The 17564-nt window shown below is 37.6% G+C and overlaps 1 protein-coding gene across 1 annotated transcript; it reads right to left on the bottom strand.

The window, feature by feature from the left end:
* Positions 1-2316: 2316 nt before the first annotated feature.
* On the bottom strand, positions 2317-16021 carry LOC148837648 (DEP domain-containing protein 1B-like). The gene is made up of 11 exons (XM_088911773.1): positions 15974-16021; positions 12971-13236; positions 9410-9551; positions 8823-8950; positions 7871-8001; positions 7252-7299; positions 6772-6912; positions 5297-5463; positions 4971-5147; positions 2868-3053; positions 2317-2510 (listed from the first exon to the last, which is right to left on the bottom strand). Exons 1-11 carry the CDS (start codon positions 16019-16021, stop codon positions 2349-2351), a joined length of 1596 nt encoding a protein of 531 aa, XP_088767899.1. The 3' UTR covers positions 2317-2348.
* Positions 16022-17564: the final 1543 nt, after the last annotated feature.

The following is a 17564-nucleotide window of genomic DNA, read 5'->3' as shown; positions in this document are numbered from 1 at the left end:
AAAAGCTGGAGACATTCAGATCCAGGAGGAAAGGTACATGAACTTATCACTTGTCTCACCTTTCGCCTACAATACAGTAAAGAAATCAGCTAAGAAGTGTGTAAAGAGCATATGCTACTCTGGACAGATTTAGTAGTATTTTTCAATACTACATTGATGACTGTTTGCACTGGTGCAGCTGTTGATAAGTCTTTGAATTGCACACTTGCACCACAATTGTGATTTTATATATTTGTCCTTCTTTAGTTGTGCTGAAGATGACAGTAACAACACAGTAAGATATTAAAATTTCTTCTTACAAGATGTGAACTATGACTTGGCCTCACAATTTTTCATTACAAAATATAACTACTGTACATCAACAAGTTTTGAAGGTGTTCTTATGCATAACTAAATCTTGATTACATCCACCATGTTTTATGAAATTGAAATGCCTATATATAGGATGTCACTCTTGTATAAACCCTTGAAGCTAACATCAATGGTAACAAACAAAAAAATTGTTTTGACAATTAAAAAAATTATATCAACATGAAAGGTACACTACACACGCATAAAGACTTTTTGATAAACAATTTAATACTGTATAACAGGAACTCCACATGAATTAAATTGAGAGATCCGACAACAAAGTATAGTTAAACTATTTAGTGACACTACAATTGAGACAGTAACCTGGTAAAAAAAAAAACATTAATGTTTTCTCCTTAAATATCTCAAAGAATATTCTAATATAAAATGACTGCCACTTACCATAGCATCTGCTAAATTGTCACAATCAAATAATGTATTGAAACCAGGCACAGTCAGTGTTCACCTCATTTGGCATTTACAGTATGAATACAGATTTAAGTCGGTTTGTTAAATAGGATATTTTCTTATTAAAAAAAAAAATCAATAACATCCTCAGACTGAAGCCAATTTTTAAACTGCAGCTTATACAGTCTTTAAACTTTGTGTCCAAGATCAGGAATGTAAGTTACTCAGCTTAGTAGTCATACAGTAGAAACCATGCCCCAAGCTAAAAGCAAAAATATTCCAAATATACAAAAATAAACAATTGTACCAAAACTTAAAATTTACAACAGTTTAAGAACTCCGTTTTGCAGGCATAAGACAAATGACTTCTTATAAAGCATCAATATACCTCTACCTGTGAAAACCCAAAGAAAATGTTACTCAGCTAATACACATGTAAGCTTTCTGAATTCTAAGGTACAAACTTTAAAAAACAGGTGCCCACATATTTGTAAAAGTTTAAATGTACAGCATCAAACATTCCTACTCTTGAATACTTTAATACTCGCATGAAGTGTTGCTTGTATATGAACTACAACAAATTGTAACAGACAAAAGCTGAAGTAGGACCTTTATAAACATTAAGTAGCAATCCAGTGTGAAAAAATACAATCAAGTATTTACAGGATTTAATGAGGTGTTCTGCAACAGAGATCATAACTTTTTTTAGCAGTATGACATTGGGTGGGGAAAAAAAGTAACCATTCAGAATTTTAAGTTCGTAACAATCAGTTTAAGTAACAGTCCAGTGTTAAATTAAAGGATTTTCAAAACAGTGTACTTTGATATTGTCACGTGGTTCAAGTATAATATTTTCTTTCAACATATCCTTGGGAAGTGATGAACAATGAAAGGACTAAGCTTTTTGAAAGTGTCCGTTCTGGGTTTTTTTGCATTTCAAAAATATAAAAATCGAGACATTTGCAAAAATGAGAAGGCTATACAGAGAAATACTACATGCCACATTGTAAACAAACCACCAGCATGTTCATTCTAATTACCTTGTCAGAATAATGCATTTACAAAATGGATAAAAATATTGTACAGTATTTTATCAAGCTTATGCTTGGATACTAGTTCAAGGAATCAAAAACTCACTTATATTCCAGTGTTAAATGGATAAAGCTCATCAGGTAACATCCCTTTGTTATACCATTTGTAAAAACATAAAAAACCTCAAGGAATTACTTATGAGATGTATTTTTACATTAGTATAGCACCGTAAATTCTAATATGCCATTTTTGGTATGAAAAGTAATCACTAAAACTTTTCATACCACATTACAATGCTTTAACATTACAATGGCTGTTATTAAAAAGAAAGAAATACTTTTGACCAGAATGAAAATAATTCCTAAAAAACAGTAGTAACACTTCAGTTATCACAATATCATCAAGCAATCACAACAGAGATCATGTAACTTTTTTTAGCAGGATGACACAAGAAGTGACTTTGAAAGTACCGCATTTCTTCTAGTAGTTCAGTCTCGAAACATTAAGGGATTTCACTGAAATCTCTGTAGACACTGAAATTTTCGACCAGAAACAGTTCAGGCCCGAAAGCTCCTGGTTCTCTGAAATGGCTGGAACGGTTTCTTCAGTGTGAAGAACATCAGCTGTGGCTTTAGCTTGGGTTTCTCTGGAAACAAAGCTGCCTCACTTTCTACTGTGGGAAACCTCATCTTGTAGATGTCTGGATAAGATTTCTGAAACTGAAAAGTAAAAAGGACCTGTAAACATTTAAGTATTAATTAAATGTTATACATTTATTATTTTCTTTCTTTATGGAAAATACTTAACTATGGTGATCTTTCACTTACCATTTAACCATTACAGATCAATTTGTATTATACAACAGCCTTTTTTATGGAAAGACTAACAAATGCTGTTAAAAGCACAAGCACCTGTTTGATGGATTGCCATCGATTATACTTCACATTGCCTGGCTTGCTCTTGCATACGTAGTTTTCCTTGGGTTGTGAAGAGGCTTTTGAAGATCCTGCCGATGATTGGTGAATGACAAATGGGGATTCCTCTCACTCAAGCACCAAGATATTTTTCTGCCTTACCTGTTTCAGTTTCTTCTTTTTGTCCTTCACAGAGAGTTCAGTATCCTTGATGATCCCTTCCAGCAGCTCAGCCATTGGGGCCCGAGTGCTGTTTGCTCTCTGCTCTTCAAACTCCTCCTTACTGATTTGCTTGCAGTAAGAGTGAGAAACAAAGGAGGCATCTGCATCCGCACCAGCGTACTTTATCTGGAGGTGAAAAGAATACAACCTGTTCTGTGCAGGCTCTTCCATTACCGATTCAGAACCTATTTATCGGCACACATGCCATCTTCCATGGAACATTTTGCTTCAGGAGCCAAGCACACATACTACTACTTTTGAGCTTCATCATAAGTCTGTAGAACCTGACCCTGGCAAAAATACACCTGCAGCAGAATAAGCTTTTTTAGAGAGAAGGTACTGATCAGCATACCCTCTGATCAACTAATAACGTTCACACTGATGTCAATTCTCTAAGCAAAAATAGAACTAATTGTACAATTTATAACAATAACTGTTTTAATATGATGGTAATATTCATTTCAAAAGTACCAATAATGTTTCAGGTGCATGACTGTGGTAAAGAAGGAAAACTGCAGAATTGTAAAGGATTTCACATTTGAGAACTTCAGATCCAACAGAGAAGCCACAATTCTTAAACGGCTATTTAAAGTGCCTGTTCTCTTCCTATAGTGAGAGAGTTGTGGAGAGAGAAAGTTTAAAAGTCTGAAGAACTGACAAGAATGACAAATTATGACTGTAAACACAGCTAATCCAAACTGAGCCCCTGGGACAGAAATAACAGGTTTCCAGGATGTCTGCTTATGCGATCGATAAAACCAAGTGGACTTTTTATTCTTCTCTTTACTTCTGAGCTTTGACATCAATTACAGAAGTGTAGCAAGTGTCATGTTTAATTGATCTGCGCTCCACGTTTTTCCTATAGAAACATTTTCTCAATGTTATTTATGAACTTCTCCATGTTATCACATTTTAATGTTTGTGTACAATGCCCGATATCTGATTACTCTTATCATTTCAAGACCAAGATCAACAACAAGCTGTGGCATTACGTGGGGTGTGTTCATTGGAGGCAGAACCCTGGGTAAAGGGCAACGCCTTGTCTTAACAACCACAGCTGACCTGGCTAATTTAGGATAAGCCGCAGCTGTGGAGGCCTTTTAAAACACACTGAGCACTTCCTCGGAGGGACGAGTAAGCCGGACCCCAGTCCTGAGACCCCCGCAAGGGGAGAATATTAAAGACCCCCACAAGGGGAGAACATACCAGCGACAGTCCCATAGGGATTGTGAGGAGAGCGTTGAGGTCACGTTTTTGTTTCTTTTTCTTTTATTTTATTTTCGCCTGTCCCAATGTGGGGACTCACTGAGCAGGTCGAGTTTTTTTTTGGCCTCGCCCTTTTCCCTATTTAGGGAATAGCCTATTTCCCTATTTAGTGCGTTTATCCTTTTCCTTTTATTTGTTTTTCCCCTCTTTTTGCTCACATCAGTGCCTCTGCCTCCTCAAACGCAGTGTTGACTTTTACTCGTGTTCGCCATGGCTCCTCCCAAGAACCCGCACTGTTACACAAGCCCTGCTATAATTCATATTTAAAATAGAAATTTGACCTCTCTTTTCACCAAGTGTAATGAATTATATTCAAGTCTTTAGCATCATTAGGTTATATATGGTAGGTTAAATAGTTTTTAGCACTAGAGGTGCTACGTATCACATTATCACAAAGGTCTACTGTCAAACACATGAGTTTCAAAGACGTTTTAAAGCTTTATGATATACAGAACTGGTTACCAAAGAAACAGCAAGGTTTCATATACTTTGTACCAATAAATAAAAAGAAAATATTCTATTTGCATTTATATTTTTAGAAGAATTTAGTGTACAGATCTTGGATAAGGATTAATTAAGTTTGTACTAAATCAAAATTCTGAGAAAACAACAGAAAAAATATCGAAGGCAATGCTTCCCAAAGCAAGAGATGTATTGATACTGAAGGAACCAGTGATGTACCGCACTATCTTCATAGACAGTAACTTGGGATTCCCTAATACACACTGCTGTCAGCTGGTTGTGGTAAATGATTTTCCACTGATAAAAGATCCTCACCTGAACTCTTTGCAACTGAGACAGATGCTCCTCCACTGATTTTTGCAGGCGACTGGGGACCTTTAGTATGTCCTCATAGTGGTCCATCATAAAGGTGACAAGCTTAGTGGCAAGCAGTTCATCCAAGTCCACCTCATCCGCTGAGCAGAGGATACACCGTGAAAATGTCTGAACCACCTGTTTAAGGCAAAAGAACGCAAGATCCTTATACAGAAACACTAGGGTTTGTAAGCCACATTCAAAAAGCCTTCACATGTTTTATGACTTTGAACACAGGTGCTTATATAAAAAAAAACATGGATAGAAAGATTTATCAAATTAAGTACCAGCGTCCTTGTCCCAATGGCATTATTGAGTGGAGGAATCTTTGTATTCTGCAAAATCCGTGCCATGAGTCTCATCAGTAACTGAAGCTTCCTCCTGTTCTCTGGGGGTAGAAGCAAGCAGCAAACCTGAAGGGCTTCTGTGGCTACCTGCTGCTTCTGCAGAACACCTGAAAAAACAAAGAATAAAACAGGATTTTTTAGGCTCCTTCAAATCCGAAAACATTTCAGTAATTCACATTGTTACATTTCACTTCAGTACTTAAAGTAAAAAGAGACTCATTTAAAATTAGATCACAGTGACACAAATATAAGAGCATGTATACAAGCAGTTGTGCTTTAAATTTTGCATAAAGATTTTAAGCAAATGAGATTACATACCCTTGACTGTGTTAATTTTAGTTACGACCGGGATTATGAAATTGATTAAACTGGGTGAAAACAATATTTGCAGAAGACTACAGGATAATTCAAATGTTTGGATACTCCACATACAAAAGAAGCTTGGGAAATAACAGTATTGTTTTCCACTCTAATGCCTAGACTCACTAATAATTTAAACATAACTGCCTCAACTAATTAGGCATTCTTGCATTTTGATTGCCTACATGTGACAGTTTCTCTGAACAATTTTGTTCTGATCTAATTAAGATTAATTTAAAGTGCAACAACAAACCTATCAATCATGGGCAAGACACATCTGACAAAATTCCATCCCACCCCAGACTTCTTTTCTGGTATGGGGTGATATTTGACAGCTGTAACAATTACAGCATGACTTCCTCATCAATGCCTGTGCTACATTTTAAACAGGAGCCAGTCAGCTGTTGCAGAGTGTGAAGCAATCCAGGGATCAGGGTGAAGAAAAAAGCCACAAGGTGATAAGTCTGTGAATATTTCTAACCTTTACAGTAATCAGGAAAATATGAGATGTATTAAGAGAAATCAAATTCATTAATACAAATGTACTTTGACAACATCCTCACCAATGTCTGTAGTACCTTACATAAAGAATTTAGAGAAGTGAAAAGGGAGGAATTGTGTTTCTGTTTCCCAAAGCCTCCTTGTATGGCATTTCCAAATTTTGACACTACTGTATACTCATTGAATGTAAGCATTATTATGAGCAAATTCTCCCCTGAAGTAAACTATAAGCCTGAAAAACTCAGTCAACAAATATGAGTGTTAATGTCATAAATCACACAGAAATGCCTTTCATGGTTGGGTCAATGATGACTGAAATAATTGAATATATAGGCGATTGAGTGATGCAAGTGCTGAAAAACATGCTGCCCAGTTTTCTCGTCTCAAAGATGTGTGGCCAAAGCCCTGTATTCACACATTAGTATATGTGCACATATTTATGAAGTGTGAACAGATAATTTAGATTTATTACAGCTCAAGTCAAAGTTGAATAACTAAAGTCAAGCAAAGCACCAGATTGACAGTCAGAGGAGTCACCTGTAGTGAGCACTTACCCAGGATATTGACAAACATTTCATACAGCTGAAAAGTTAGCAGAGGTTCTTTCAGTTTCTGAAAGTAGTCTGCAACTGTTCTAAAGACATCTCTTTCAAAGCCAGGATACATCGGCTGCTTCAGCTCACTGCCGTTTGGCCCTGAGGGGGAAGGGAAATTATACCATTTTTAAATACACCATATCACCAACCATACACCAATGACCAACGCCAGCCTGTTTAAACAACTGGCACAGTGAAATGCATTAAAAAACAGTACATTATCTTGTTCCACTATCCTGCGCATACATTTTTTCCCCAGTATAAATGGTTGAAAAATAAATGACAGAAAAAAATACATCCCTAAATAATGTCATGAAAAAAATTAACATTTCTGCAGATCCTTAAAAATGTAATGTAGGTTGAAGGACTAATGAAAATAAAAATTCAACAGGGCTGAAAGATTAACTGAAATTATAGTTATTCACACTAGATACTCACAGCTTGCTAAACATTTCATGGCAGATAGAACCCAGTGAGGAAGTTCCTCTGTTTTGACAAGAAACAAAGAAAAAACAATGTTTAATATATAAAGACATAAGGTATTATTTTTTCAAATTAAGATTTCCCCCTCCACAGAAGCAGCATTGCATTTTTGATCCACAGATTTAATTTTAATACCTTCATTTAGTTAAATACTACTTTTTGCGTTCCCAAAAGAAAAACTTGTGAGATCTCTAACAAAACAATGCAATGACAACACAAACCTAAAACTTACACAGCAAACACAAACAGTTTGGGGGACGTTCATTCACCTGAACAGATTGAATTTCTCTTCAGCCAGTTTTTTTCCTAAATATAATTTATTAAGCATCAGTGTTATTAGCACCTGAGCTGAAAGCAGAAGAAATTATACTGGTGTGGAAGACAGGAAAGGATCATAAGAGAAATAGCTAATTGTTTATGTAACATCTTGTTAGTGTGTTCTCCCTAAAAATAAAAACAGTCTGACTCTTAATATAATGACTATTACAGACAAATCTAAAACATAGTTCTTGATTAATTCTGTCATGCTTGGGAGAATTTATTTTAAACATCAATTGATGGAATGGAAACTTACGAGATTTGTCTTCAAGTACCACCACTCCCTGCTTGTTAATATTGTACACATTGTGAATTATATACTTTGGATTGAGATGTTTTGCATCAAGAACTCCATCTAAGGATTTCAGGCCCAGTACCCTTTGTAAACTGTTGAAGATAAAAAAAACAATGGTTTGGTAATGACAAATCACTTTCATAAATCCCCTGTATTTTACATTACAAACCTGTAATGGATTGTAAATTCAAGCTGTACTGCAAATAAATCACAAGAACAAATAAGAGAAATTGTAAAACAATCCGGGTTATGGATGTAAACATCAGGCTATGTAAATGAAAATGTGTAGGAAACAAAAAACCTTATCTAAGGACTATCTAAAGAAGGATTTCTTACTTATCACAGTATTATTAAACCCATGATATGAACAGAGAAAAGGAGATCGCACATACAGGCTGCCCAAGCTGAAGGAGCTGGAGGGGTTCTGGATATAGGAGTGATCTATATATCCCTCATGAGAAGTTTAAGAATCCATTAAAAGACTACAGGAAGAACTGACAAACAAAGCATGATCATGCATATTGATCTACTGCATATGTAATTACTTTAGACAGATGTTTTATTTGCATATGCAATAGTGAAGGTCATCAAGATTTTAGACTTGCTTTGAAAAATGACCAATGTACACCTTGATTTTCATGTCAAATCAACTAAGTTAGTCTGCTAAGTGTATGAATATATTTGAAAGGTACAACATGTGAACCCTTGGTTATACAAGTTTCTGCCAAGATCTTCCCTTCCAATATTCTGATGAATCCAAAGAATTTACCTTCTTTCATTAAACAACAGAATTGCTTTATAAATTGGGCTCATAGCCGGCAAAACAGTCAAGCAACATCCAAATATGTTGGTTTTCATTGTAGAAAATGCTGTGATGGCTGAAGAGTAAACAGCTCAGAATAAATGTACATACTGTGCTAGAGTCATGGATTTCCAGATCTGTTCAACATGTCTTGGCGTTATTTCTCTCCTTCGTATAAGCTTGCACTCATGTACCTCTCCAATGGCAATGCTATGTCTCTTATTCCACATTTCAGAATTCTAAAACAAGAACGTCAGAGCAGTTTTATGTAAGAAAAAATGTTTGCATCAGTACTGTGGTAGAGAAATTCTCCAGTGTTTTATGGCTAATAGACTGACCATGGTATTACACAATAGTCCCGATTTATCAAAGCCATTTTAAACACTTGCCCTTTAATTCTTTGGGCTACACTGACAGATTGTAACAAACCAAACTCTATTGCTCTTCATCTTTCATTCAGCAGTCATAAACATTGTGTAAATGTGTTAATATTAGTAATAACTCAATGCCTGCAGTGAGTTGATGCAGCAGAATCGTGCAATGTTTAATTGTGCATTAAAATAAACAACATTAAACCAGAGCTTCAACAAGCAGGTATACAACCTTATCATATGAAAGTTTTAATTCCTCATGTCTAAAAATAATGGTTTATGAGAAGTATTAAAGGATTTATTTTAAAATTTTTCCACAACACGTACCACAATAATTGGCTTCACTGGCACATTTTCCTGCATGTCTCTTTGCTCATAATCGTCCCAGTTTGGAAATCTGGGAATTGAAGTACTTTCAGGATTCTGAGGACGTTTTGGTAATGGCTTCAAAGGCGACGATGGAGGAAATCTGAAATGAACACGTAAAATTTAGACTGCTGGTTTTTGGATGCATCTTGAAAAGACACCTTGCAGACAAGCATGTTACAATAAGAACAATACAACATGAAATGTCATGACCCCCATGTCGTGCAATAGGCAACAGAGACAGAATCAACCAAAGGTTAACCCACACACACACACACTAGGGCGGTAAACGGGACACATACGCACCTACAGGGTGGTAACGCATCAAAGGACAATAAACTATTATATACACCTGCACGGTTAAGACTATTTACATTAGCAGGGTGACCTAGTGGTCACTCTGCGAGCCCACAGACCATCCCCTGGCTACAACTCCCAGCCTGCTCTGCGGTGCACCCGGCAAGGGCGCTACATTAAATTTCTATTGGGTGGGCCACCATTGCTACCATTTATATTTGTAGCACTTTTTTCCTTTTGCGCAAGGTAGTTGTGATTAGCCAAGCAATGGAGTGTTTTTAATAGGTGGCACTGGAAGAGTGAGAGCTAAAGATAATGTGGAGAAACACAGCAGAAACTCTGAACAGAAAAAAACAGCAGAAAATTAGAAAATCACGAGTTCTTTTGAACAAAAGCTACAGAAGCTAAGAGGCCAATCTACCCTCCAAAAAGCCATCACTGTGAACCAGAAGGCATTTCAGTTGTCTTTCGTCATAGCTAACTGGATAGCCAAAACTGGGAAGCCACACACATTAGGCAAGACTTTTTTCTTATCGCACGCTTAGGAAATGGTTCCAATCATGTGTGGGAAAAGTGCTGCAGAGCAGCTACCATTAATACCAGTGTCAAACGATACCGTGTCTAACCGCATTGGGCGTATGGCGTGGAAGGGCAGGTGATCGCCAAGATAAAATCTAGTGTGTACTTTTCTTTACAACTTGACAAGACCAGGAATGTCTCCAGAGATGCATAAATGCTCGTTTACACCAGATTTGTTGAAGAGGGAGAAATTAATGAGGAATATTTTGTTCCGTTGTCCTCTTCCCGAGCGTGCCACTGGCGATCAACTTTTCGTTTTTGCTGGACACATCTGTACCTGAGCATGAAATTGACTGGAACAAGTGTGTGGAAATCTGCTCAGACGTTGCACAAGCTATGACTGGCAAACACAGTGGGCTACTCACGTAAGTACAGGCCATTCCTCCGTCAACTTTGTGGACGCATTACATAATTCATAGACAAGCCCTCGTGGCAAAGAAAATGCCCCAGAACTCAAACAAGTAATGGATGAAGCTGTTCGTACTGTAAATTCCATCAAGGCCAGTGCAACAAGCGCACGACTTTTTAAGATTATTCCAAAAATTAAGCATAGGATGACTGGAGAGGCAGCCTTTTGCTACTATCCATCTAGCAAATGGATAGTAGTAATGGTACTAAGTAGTAGTAAGTACTACTAAATGGATAGTAGTAAAAATTGATTTTTAGTATTCCTAAAAATTAGAGAGGCTGGCTCTGTGGATATTTTTAAACAGCAGCTCAAAACTTAATTTTTTTTACTCTTGCTTTAACTTGATTTTTCTTATATAATTTTAGTGCTATTTGTATTGATTGTGCATTGTTCTTTTTTAAATATGTGTGTGTGTCGGGGGGGGGGGGGAGTTTTGTCTCCAGTGATTAATAGCCCAGTGAGTTAGTGAAAACAGAAAATTAGTGTAGCGGCAAGGTTAGAACAAAGTGTTAATAAAGATTTCTAAATCTTTCTGTGCCTGAACAAGGCAGCTGATGCTTCTCTGAAAATGCTGAGGAATGTAGCTAAGAGGCCCCTCTGATAAGAAACGTCATAAAGCTGTACCATCTAATGATATATAATGCATATGGGCTCCAGTGAGTCTATAGGCTGTTTCTCCCCAAGACCACAGCTCCAAGGTCACTGTTCATCACTCAAAGAACAATCCACCAATGAGGGACCTGCAGGCTGAGTACCATATACCATGACTATACCTGATAACATCCTTAAACAATCACCAGCTCTCATGTCACACCTTAAAGCCGGCATCTCATCACTCTCAAACTAACATGGCAACTCAGATTCTCATCCAAGTGACTGCAAGCAGTCTGTGTCAGGATGTTTCTCCAAGACAGTGGGTCAAGAGAGTGAGCACAAAGTCTAGAATTCTGCCCAAGATATTACTAGCCTGATATCTCTACTTATGAACAGAAGAAGACAGCTGGACTGATATCAATGGAATAAGAGTTGGATTCTTTTATGTCAACATCCTGCATATGCAAGCATATTCAGTAACAAGTGATAACCAGGACGAACCGAGTTCTTCCACCTGTATAACTTGCAGACCCCAAGTAGGCAATTGTGCAGAGACCGGAGCTCAACACGACACCAACTTCCAACAGAGCTGCCCTGAGGAACACTTGAAAAAGCTCTCCCTTCTTTCTTTCTTTTCTCTCTGCACATAGGACACTCCCAGCACATAGCAAGCAGCTGCTAAGGAGGACAGCAGAGCAACCCAGCCAATCTTCTCAGTAGGAAGTTTAAACTCACCAAGAACTCTTTACCAACAGATCTTTGGGTCAAAGTACTCTTGCAATTTACTGTTCTAATTTCCAATTGTTACAGGAAATTTAAACCCTCACAGTACTACATTAGGAACAATACCCAATGTCATTTAATGTGCTAATGATAAATTCCTACAAATATCAAATATTTTAAGTATGTTCGTTTAAAAGGCTAACCACTTCAAAAGCAGAGTATAGGTCCAGGCTTCCCAATCCTGGTCCTGCTAGTTGTCCCTGCCAAGTTCTCTGTTACACAACTGAATCTTTATTTGATTTAATAATAGGATTAATTTGAATTGTTTGACTCCCCCATCTCAAACATGTTGGAGACTGTCACTATTTAATTTGATAAACACAATAAAATCCCAAGCTTCCAAGGGGGAAAACTCCAAGTATTCCAATCAAGCAACCTGTCAGTTCAGTTAAGGCTTTGATTAGCATATTCACTGCTGTAGGTCATTTTTTAAATAAAAAATGTCCCGCCTACATAAAACATAAAGGTTACAAATGAAAGGCCATTCTGTTTGTTTGGTCGCTAATAGTTCATTATTTTGAGGATCTCTTTCAGCCTCTTCTTTGAAAGAAGTTCAGATATCAGCTTTAACAAAATGACGGTATCACTTAATACCAAAAATCCTGTGAGAACACAGATTAAATAGTTAATCAAATCTGCCTTACTTCTATGTTTTAATAGAAAATTACATGAAATGCAGAAAATAATGATGTTTTTAGTAAATGATATCCTTGAGTTACTTCACATACATCTACAATCCATTTTCATTAGCTTTTCTGAGTGAAAAAGAGGAAAAAAATGAACGTTTACTGTATATACAAACCAACAGCACAAAACGATACTAGCACATTAATATATTTCCATTTAAACATTCAGCATACCTGTACAGATGCCCATTGTCCTCAAAATGTTCTGTGCCCCACCTCCCCTTTATGTCCTGAATAACATGGTTTTTCAGGAACTTCTTCAGCAGCTGTATCGTCTGAGTCCGCGTAACTTCGGGCCCAAAGTTGTTGTTGCTCCTGAGAAGCTCGTGCAGCCAGTCTGCAGCCTCTGACGCAGTGAAGCAGCTGTCATAGCTTCTGAAATGCATCCTGTGCCTCCTCAGAGGCATTCCAGCACGGAAAAGCTTAATGGTTTCATTCCACTGCAAGATTTCAAATGATAAAATGTTGGTTAATCATCTTTTGTCGTGTTATGGTCCAATTCCCCTTCAAAGCATTCTGGATGTTTTATCTTGGCAAAGGCAGTCAAGCAATGCATCTTAAAGAAGCTGTTTGAATTTTTTCTAATAAAATTGTTGTGACTGGAGGAGGGTGGGGGGGCAACTGGGGAATTCATTAGCTATAAGGAGTTTTAATTAACTCAAGTTTAACAATATCACTGATGGATAACACACGGACATATTAAATCATACAGTTTCGACAGTGACTGGGACATTCCTAGTAAGGTAAAGCCTAACAATCTGCCATAGTAATGGCCCACAGCATAAATATGAGAAGAGGCAAATAGGAATTAAAGACAAACAGAAAGAAGGACAGTTATCTTCAGCTTCATCACATGTTTCTGCTGTGAAAGCATACGTTTATATTTTGACTCGAAACCAGTTATTTTAGCAATGTCTTTGTTAAGAATACAGAAATCAGTTCCCATTGGACAGCATCTGTTAGAGATTTAGTCCTGAGTAAGATCCATTTTATTAGGACACAGGTTCTGTTAAGGCTTTGTTCCATTTAGATTATAACAGAAGAATGTTTGACTTTATGATGTCTTTAGAAGGCTCTGAAACTCACATAACTGTACATATCTGTGCATGGTGTAACCACTGTAACATTGTTTGTTTTACCGTTGTATTTACTGTTAACATTTATCCAAGCTTGATGATTACTCTATTACCAAGCTATGATGAACAATAAAGAACATGTGCTGTGTACCACATGGTAATCTGTAACTTTAGAGGCTGAAATCTTTAGAATTTGCTTGCATAGCCATCTGCCATCAGAAACTAATTTTCATACCGATTTGATAACCTCTCTATTTTGTAATTTTATCCCACACATGATCAGAGGCAATATGGAGTCTTCAGTGACATCAGGAAACAATTAGCCGTGGACTTCCAAGCATTTAATTTTCTTTTAGATGCTCTCCTCTATAAATCTATTTTCTATTCACATAACAGAACCAGTTCTTGATCGAGAAGTTAACTGGTTTGTGCCCGTTTCATGTCTCTCTCTCACCTCATTTAGCTCAAGTTCAGGAGCTGTCAATAGCCTTATGTTAGACTACACCCTTCATTACAAAGATTAAAGTTTCATAGGAGTGGCTGACAGCTTAGGACAAAGGAAATAAAAGACACACACATTGTCTTTCTATAAAAACTCTTTGATAAACTTTAGCATAACCTACATTTTTAAGAATAGTTTTAACTTTGTGGGATTTAAGCTCACAGGTGTAGACACACATACAGAGGGATTACAGTTTTGACTATAATAATAATAGCTTACACTTATATAGCACTTTTCTGGACACTCCTCTCAAAGCGCTTTACAGGCATTGGGGACTCCCCTCCACTACCAATGTGCAGCATCCACCTAGATGATGCTACAGCAGCCATAGTGCGCCAGAACGCTCACCACACATCAGCTATCAGTGGGGAGGAGAGCAGAGTAATGAACCCAATTCATAGATGGGAATTATTAGGAGCCCATGATTGGTAAGGGCCAATGGGAAATTTGGCCAGGACGCCAGAGTTACACCCCTACTCTTTTCAAGAAACGCCCCTGGGATTTGTAATGACCACAGAGAGTCAGGACCCGTTTTATGTCTCATTTGAAGGACAGTGCCTTTTTACAGTATAGTGTCCCCGTCACTATACTGGGGCATTAGGAACCATATAGACTGCAGGGTGAGCACCACCTACTGGCCCCACCAACACCTCTTCCAGGAGGAATCCCATCCAGGTACTGGCCAGGATCTCACCTGCTTAGCTTCAGTGGGTTGCCAGTTGCGAGTTGCAGGGTGATATGGCTGCTGGCACTACGGATTTTATGCACTGTAATATCGGATTGTTTGAATACTGCTAATAACATATTCTACAAGAAATAATGCATAATAAAGGATGTTCATAATATTCATGATTAAACTTATTCAACACTATGTGCAAATTTCAATTAATTGAACATCCAAAAAATACTGTGTAACATGAAGATCTGCTTACAAATCCTTAGAATTATTTTCAGACTCCTTTTTTCAGTTTTGGGAGGGCTGGTTTGACAGCTTCTTGAGATTACTGGTGTACTGTATTACAAAATAAACCAGCTCCAAGTTCAGTGCCCTATGAACGTTAAATTTTTAGATTCTTGTTTTCTTATCACACGATACCGCATTTAGTTAACAGGAATATTTTGCTATTTAGTTTTAATTCATACGTTCACTACCCTGTGCTAATATTAATCGCAATAAAAACAAGTCCTGTAAAAATGATTAAATTTAGAAAGTTATGAGACTTATTATGATACTAAGAGTTATAACAATCCATGTCTTAGTATAAACACAAGAAATAAATTTGCCTATTAATTGGACAAAGCTTTATTTTGTTCCCCGTGTAACTGAAAACGTCGACGAATTTTAATTGGATCATGCAAAAATCTAGCTTTAAGAGCCACTGGTAATATCAGCATTTCTTCCTTTATGTCCATGTGATTCTCAACTAAACAAAACAGCAAGAAAAAAAACATCATACACGGTTTACAACCTCAGGGACTGAACTGTTAAAAGTAAAGGGGCGCTGCATTCTGGGTGCGATTTTACTCGCATGCTTTCACACAGAAAAGTTCCTAACCTTTCAGCGTCCCTGACCCTGCCAAACACCCAACTTCACTTACCAGCTTTGTTGCCCTGTAAGGGCCTGGGCCGATAATTTTCTCCTCCATACAAACGTTATCCACGTTTGTGTCCAAATTAAATCTAGAATAATTTCAGCATTTTACGCGATGAATTAGACACGCTTATATTCAGTGCACAACAAACTGTTTGAATCTGGGAACAGTCAACCGAGCGCTGCGATTGGACACTGGCTTTTGGGCACGTGATCAAGTCTTCGCCCATATGTGGTCAGCGGAAAGGCCTTGTTCCTGGTTCATTAAAGGGGAAGTTTTACTGCGGAGAATCAGGAGAGGGTGTGTGTTCAGAGGCACTGTATATTAAATCTGAAAATGAATTGGTGTCCAGTGCAATTTACACTGTACGTTATCTGTGTCTTGTCGCATGACGGCAGTGTTTTACGTTTTTTATTCAAGCACCTGCATGTTAAGTCGTTAGAACCTTCTGCTTTTTTGTTTTGTTTATACTCCTATGTTGTAGCTCTTAATTCTCCACTGTACAGTTTAAAAGCCACGGGCTACGAATCCCAGTTTTCGATTTCTTTGTAGCGTATACTCTTGTCTCACCACCTGTGAGACCCTCCTGTGCGCATTAGCACATGCTCTAACCCTAGAGGAACTACACCTGGGTCCGGTAGAAATGAGCAGCTGATTTCTAAAGAACATTTGCTGGTATTTACTGGAATTAATTGCTTGGCAATTAACATCTAATAATAGAGTAATTCGAATGTAATCTCTGTAAAAGTGATAAACCGTTATCTACCGAGTTTTCAAACGCTCTGAACTGGAAAGTACAAGTCACAAGCAGATAGTAGTTGAGATTTTTCTGCCTGTACCCCTTCGTATTTTGTGCTTTCTCCATTTTTTACTTTTCTGTAGAGGTTGAGCTCAACTATTTATGGCCATTCAATTTAAAAGGTAAAATAAGAGATGAGTAACATTCCCATATTGAGACTTGCAGACCTGTCCCACCTTGTACATGTGGGCGTAACTTTAAGAGGCTCACTAAATTAATAAGAGATCACTTTATTGGCCATATACAATTTCTTGTATTAGGAATTTGTCTTTTCGCATACCCAAACTTACTCTCCATGAGACACAGACACACAGACAGGGAGAGAAGCTTGGGGTCAGAGCGCAGGGTCAGCCATTTATACGGCACTCCTGGAGTAGTTGGGGTTAAGGGCCTTGCTCAGGCCCAAAGGAGTAGGATTCCTCTGCCAGCTGCAGGATACGAACCGGAAACCTTCCAGCCACAGGTGCAGATCCTTAGCCACAGAGCCACTGCTCCGCCCCTGTATAAACTTATATAAATATATTTATATAAATGTATATAAACTCATAGTGTAATGAGTTTTAAGCTGCAAGACTTAGAACACCAGATTTTTAAAAAAATACTAATAGATTATATGAGTAATATAGAAACAAGACATGAAACCTTATTGCAGTAAACATTGTTCAGAACTCCCTGTTCACCCACAACTGTACTGCCAAGTTCAGCAAAAGCACCATCATCAAGTATGTGGACGATACCACAGTCGTGGGTGGGCCTGATCACTGACAACGATGAGACTGCCTACAGAGAGGAGATAAA

Source organism: Atractosteus spatula, chromosome 3, assembly GCF_055471065.1.
Source record: "Atractosteus spatula isolate fAtrSpa1 chromosome 3, fAtrSpa1.hap1, whole genome shotgun sequence".
Lineage (NCBI taxonomy): Eukaryota > Metazoa > Chordata > Actinopteri > Semionotiformes > Lepisosteidae > Atractosteus > Atractosteus spatula.
This window is presented reverse-complemented; position numbering and strand designations above follow the sequence as displayed.

What these genes read in the sequence shown, in the direction of transcription:
- LOC148837648 (XM_088911773.1), bottom strand. Translation starts at nt 16,021, where the DNA reads ATGGAGGAGAAAATTATCGGCCCAGGCCCTTACAGGGCAACAAAGCTG. An exon ending in CAGTGAAGCCAATTATTGTG is followed by an intron (nt 8,951 to 9,409) that starts GTACGTGTTGTG and finishes TTCTTGTTTTAG; the next exon opens with AATTCTGAAATGTGGAATAA. An exon ending in GGTACTTGAAGACAAATCTC is followed by an intron (nt 7,300 to 7,870) that starts GTAAGTTTCCAT and finishes TTGTCAAAACAG; the next exon opens with AGGAACTTCCTCACTGGGTT.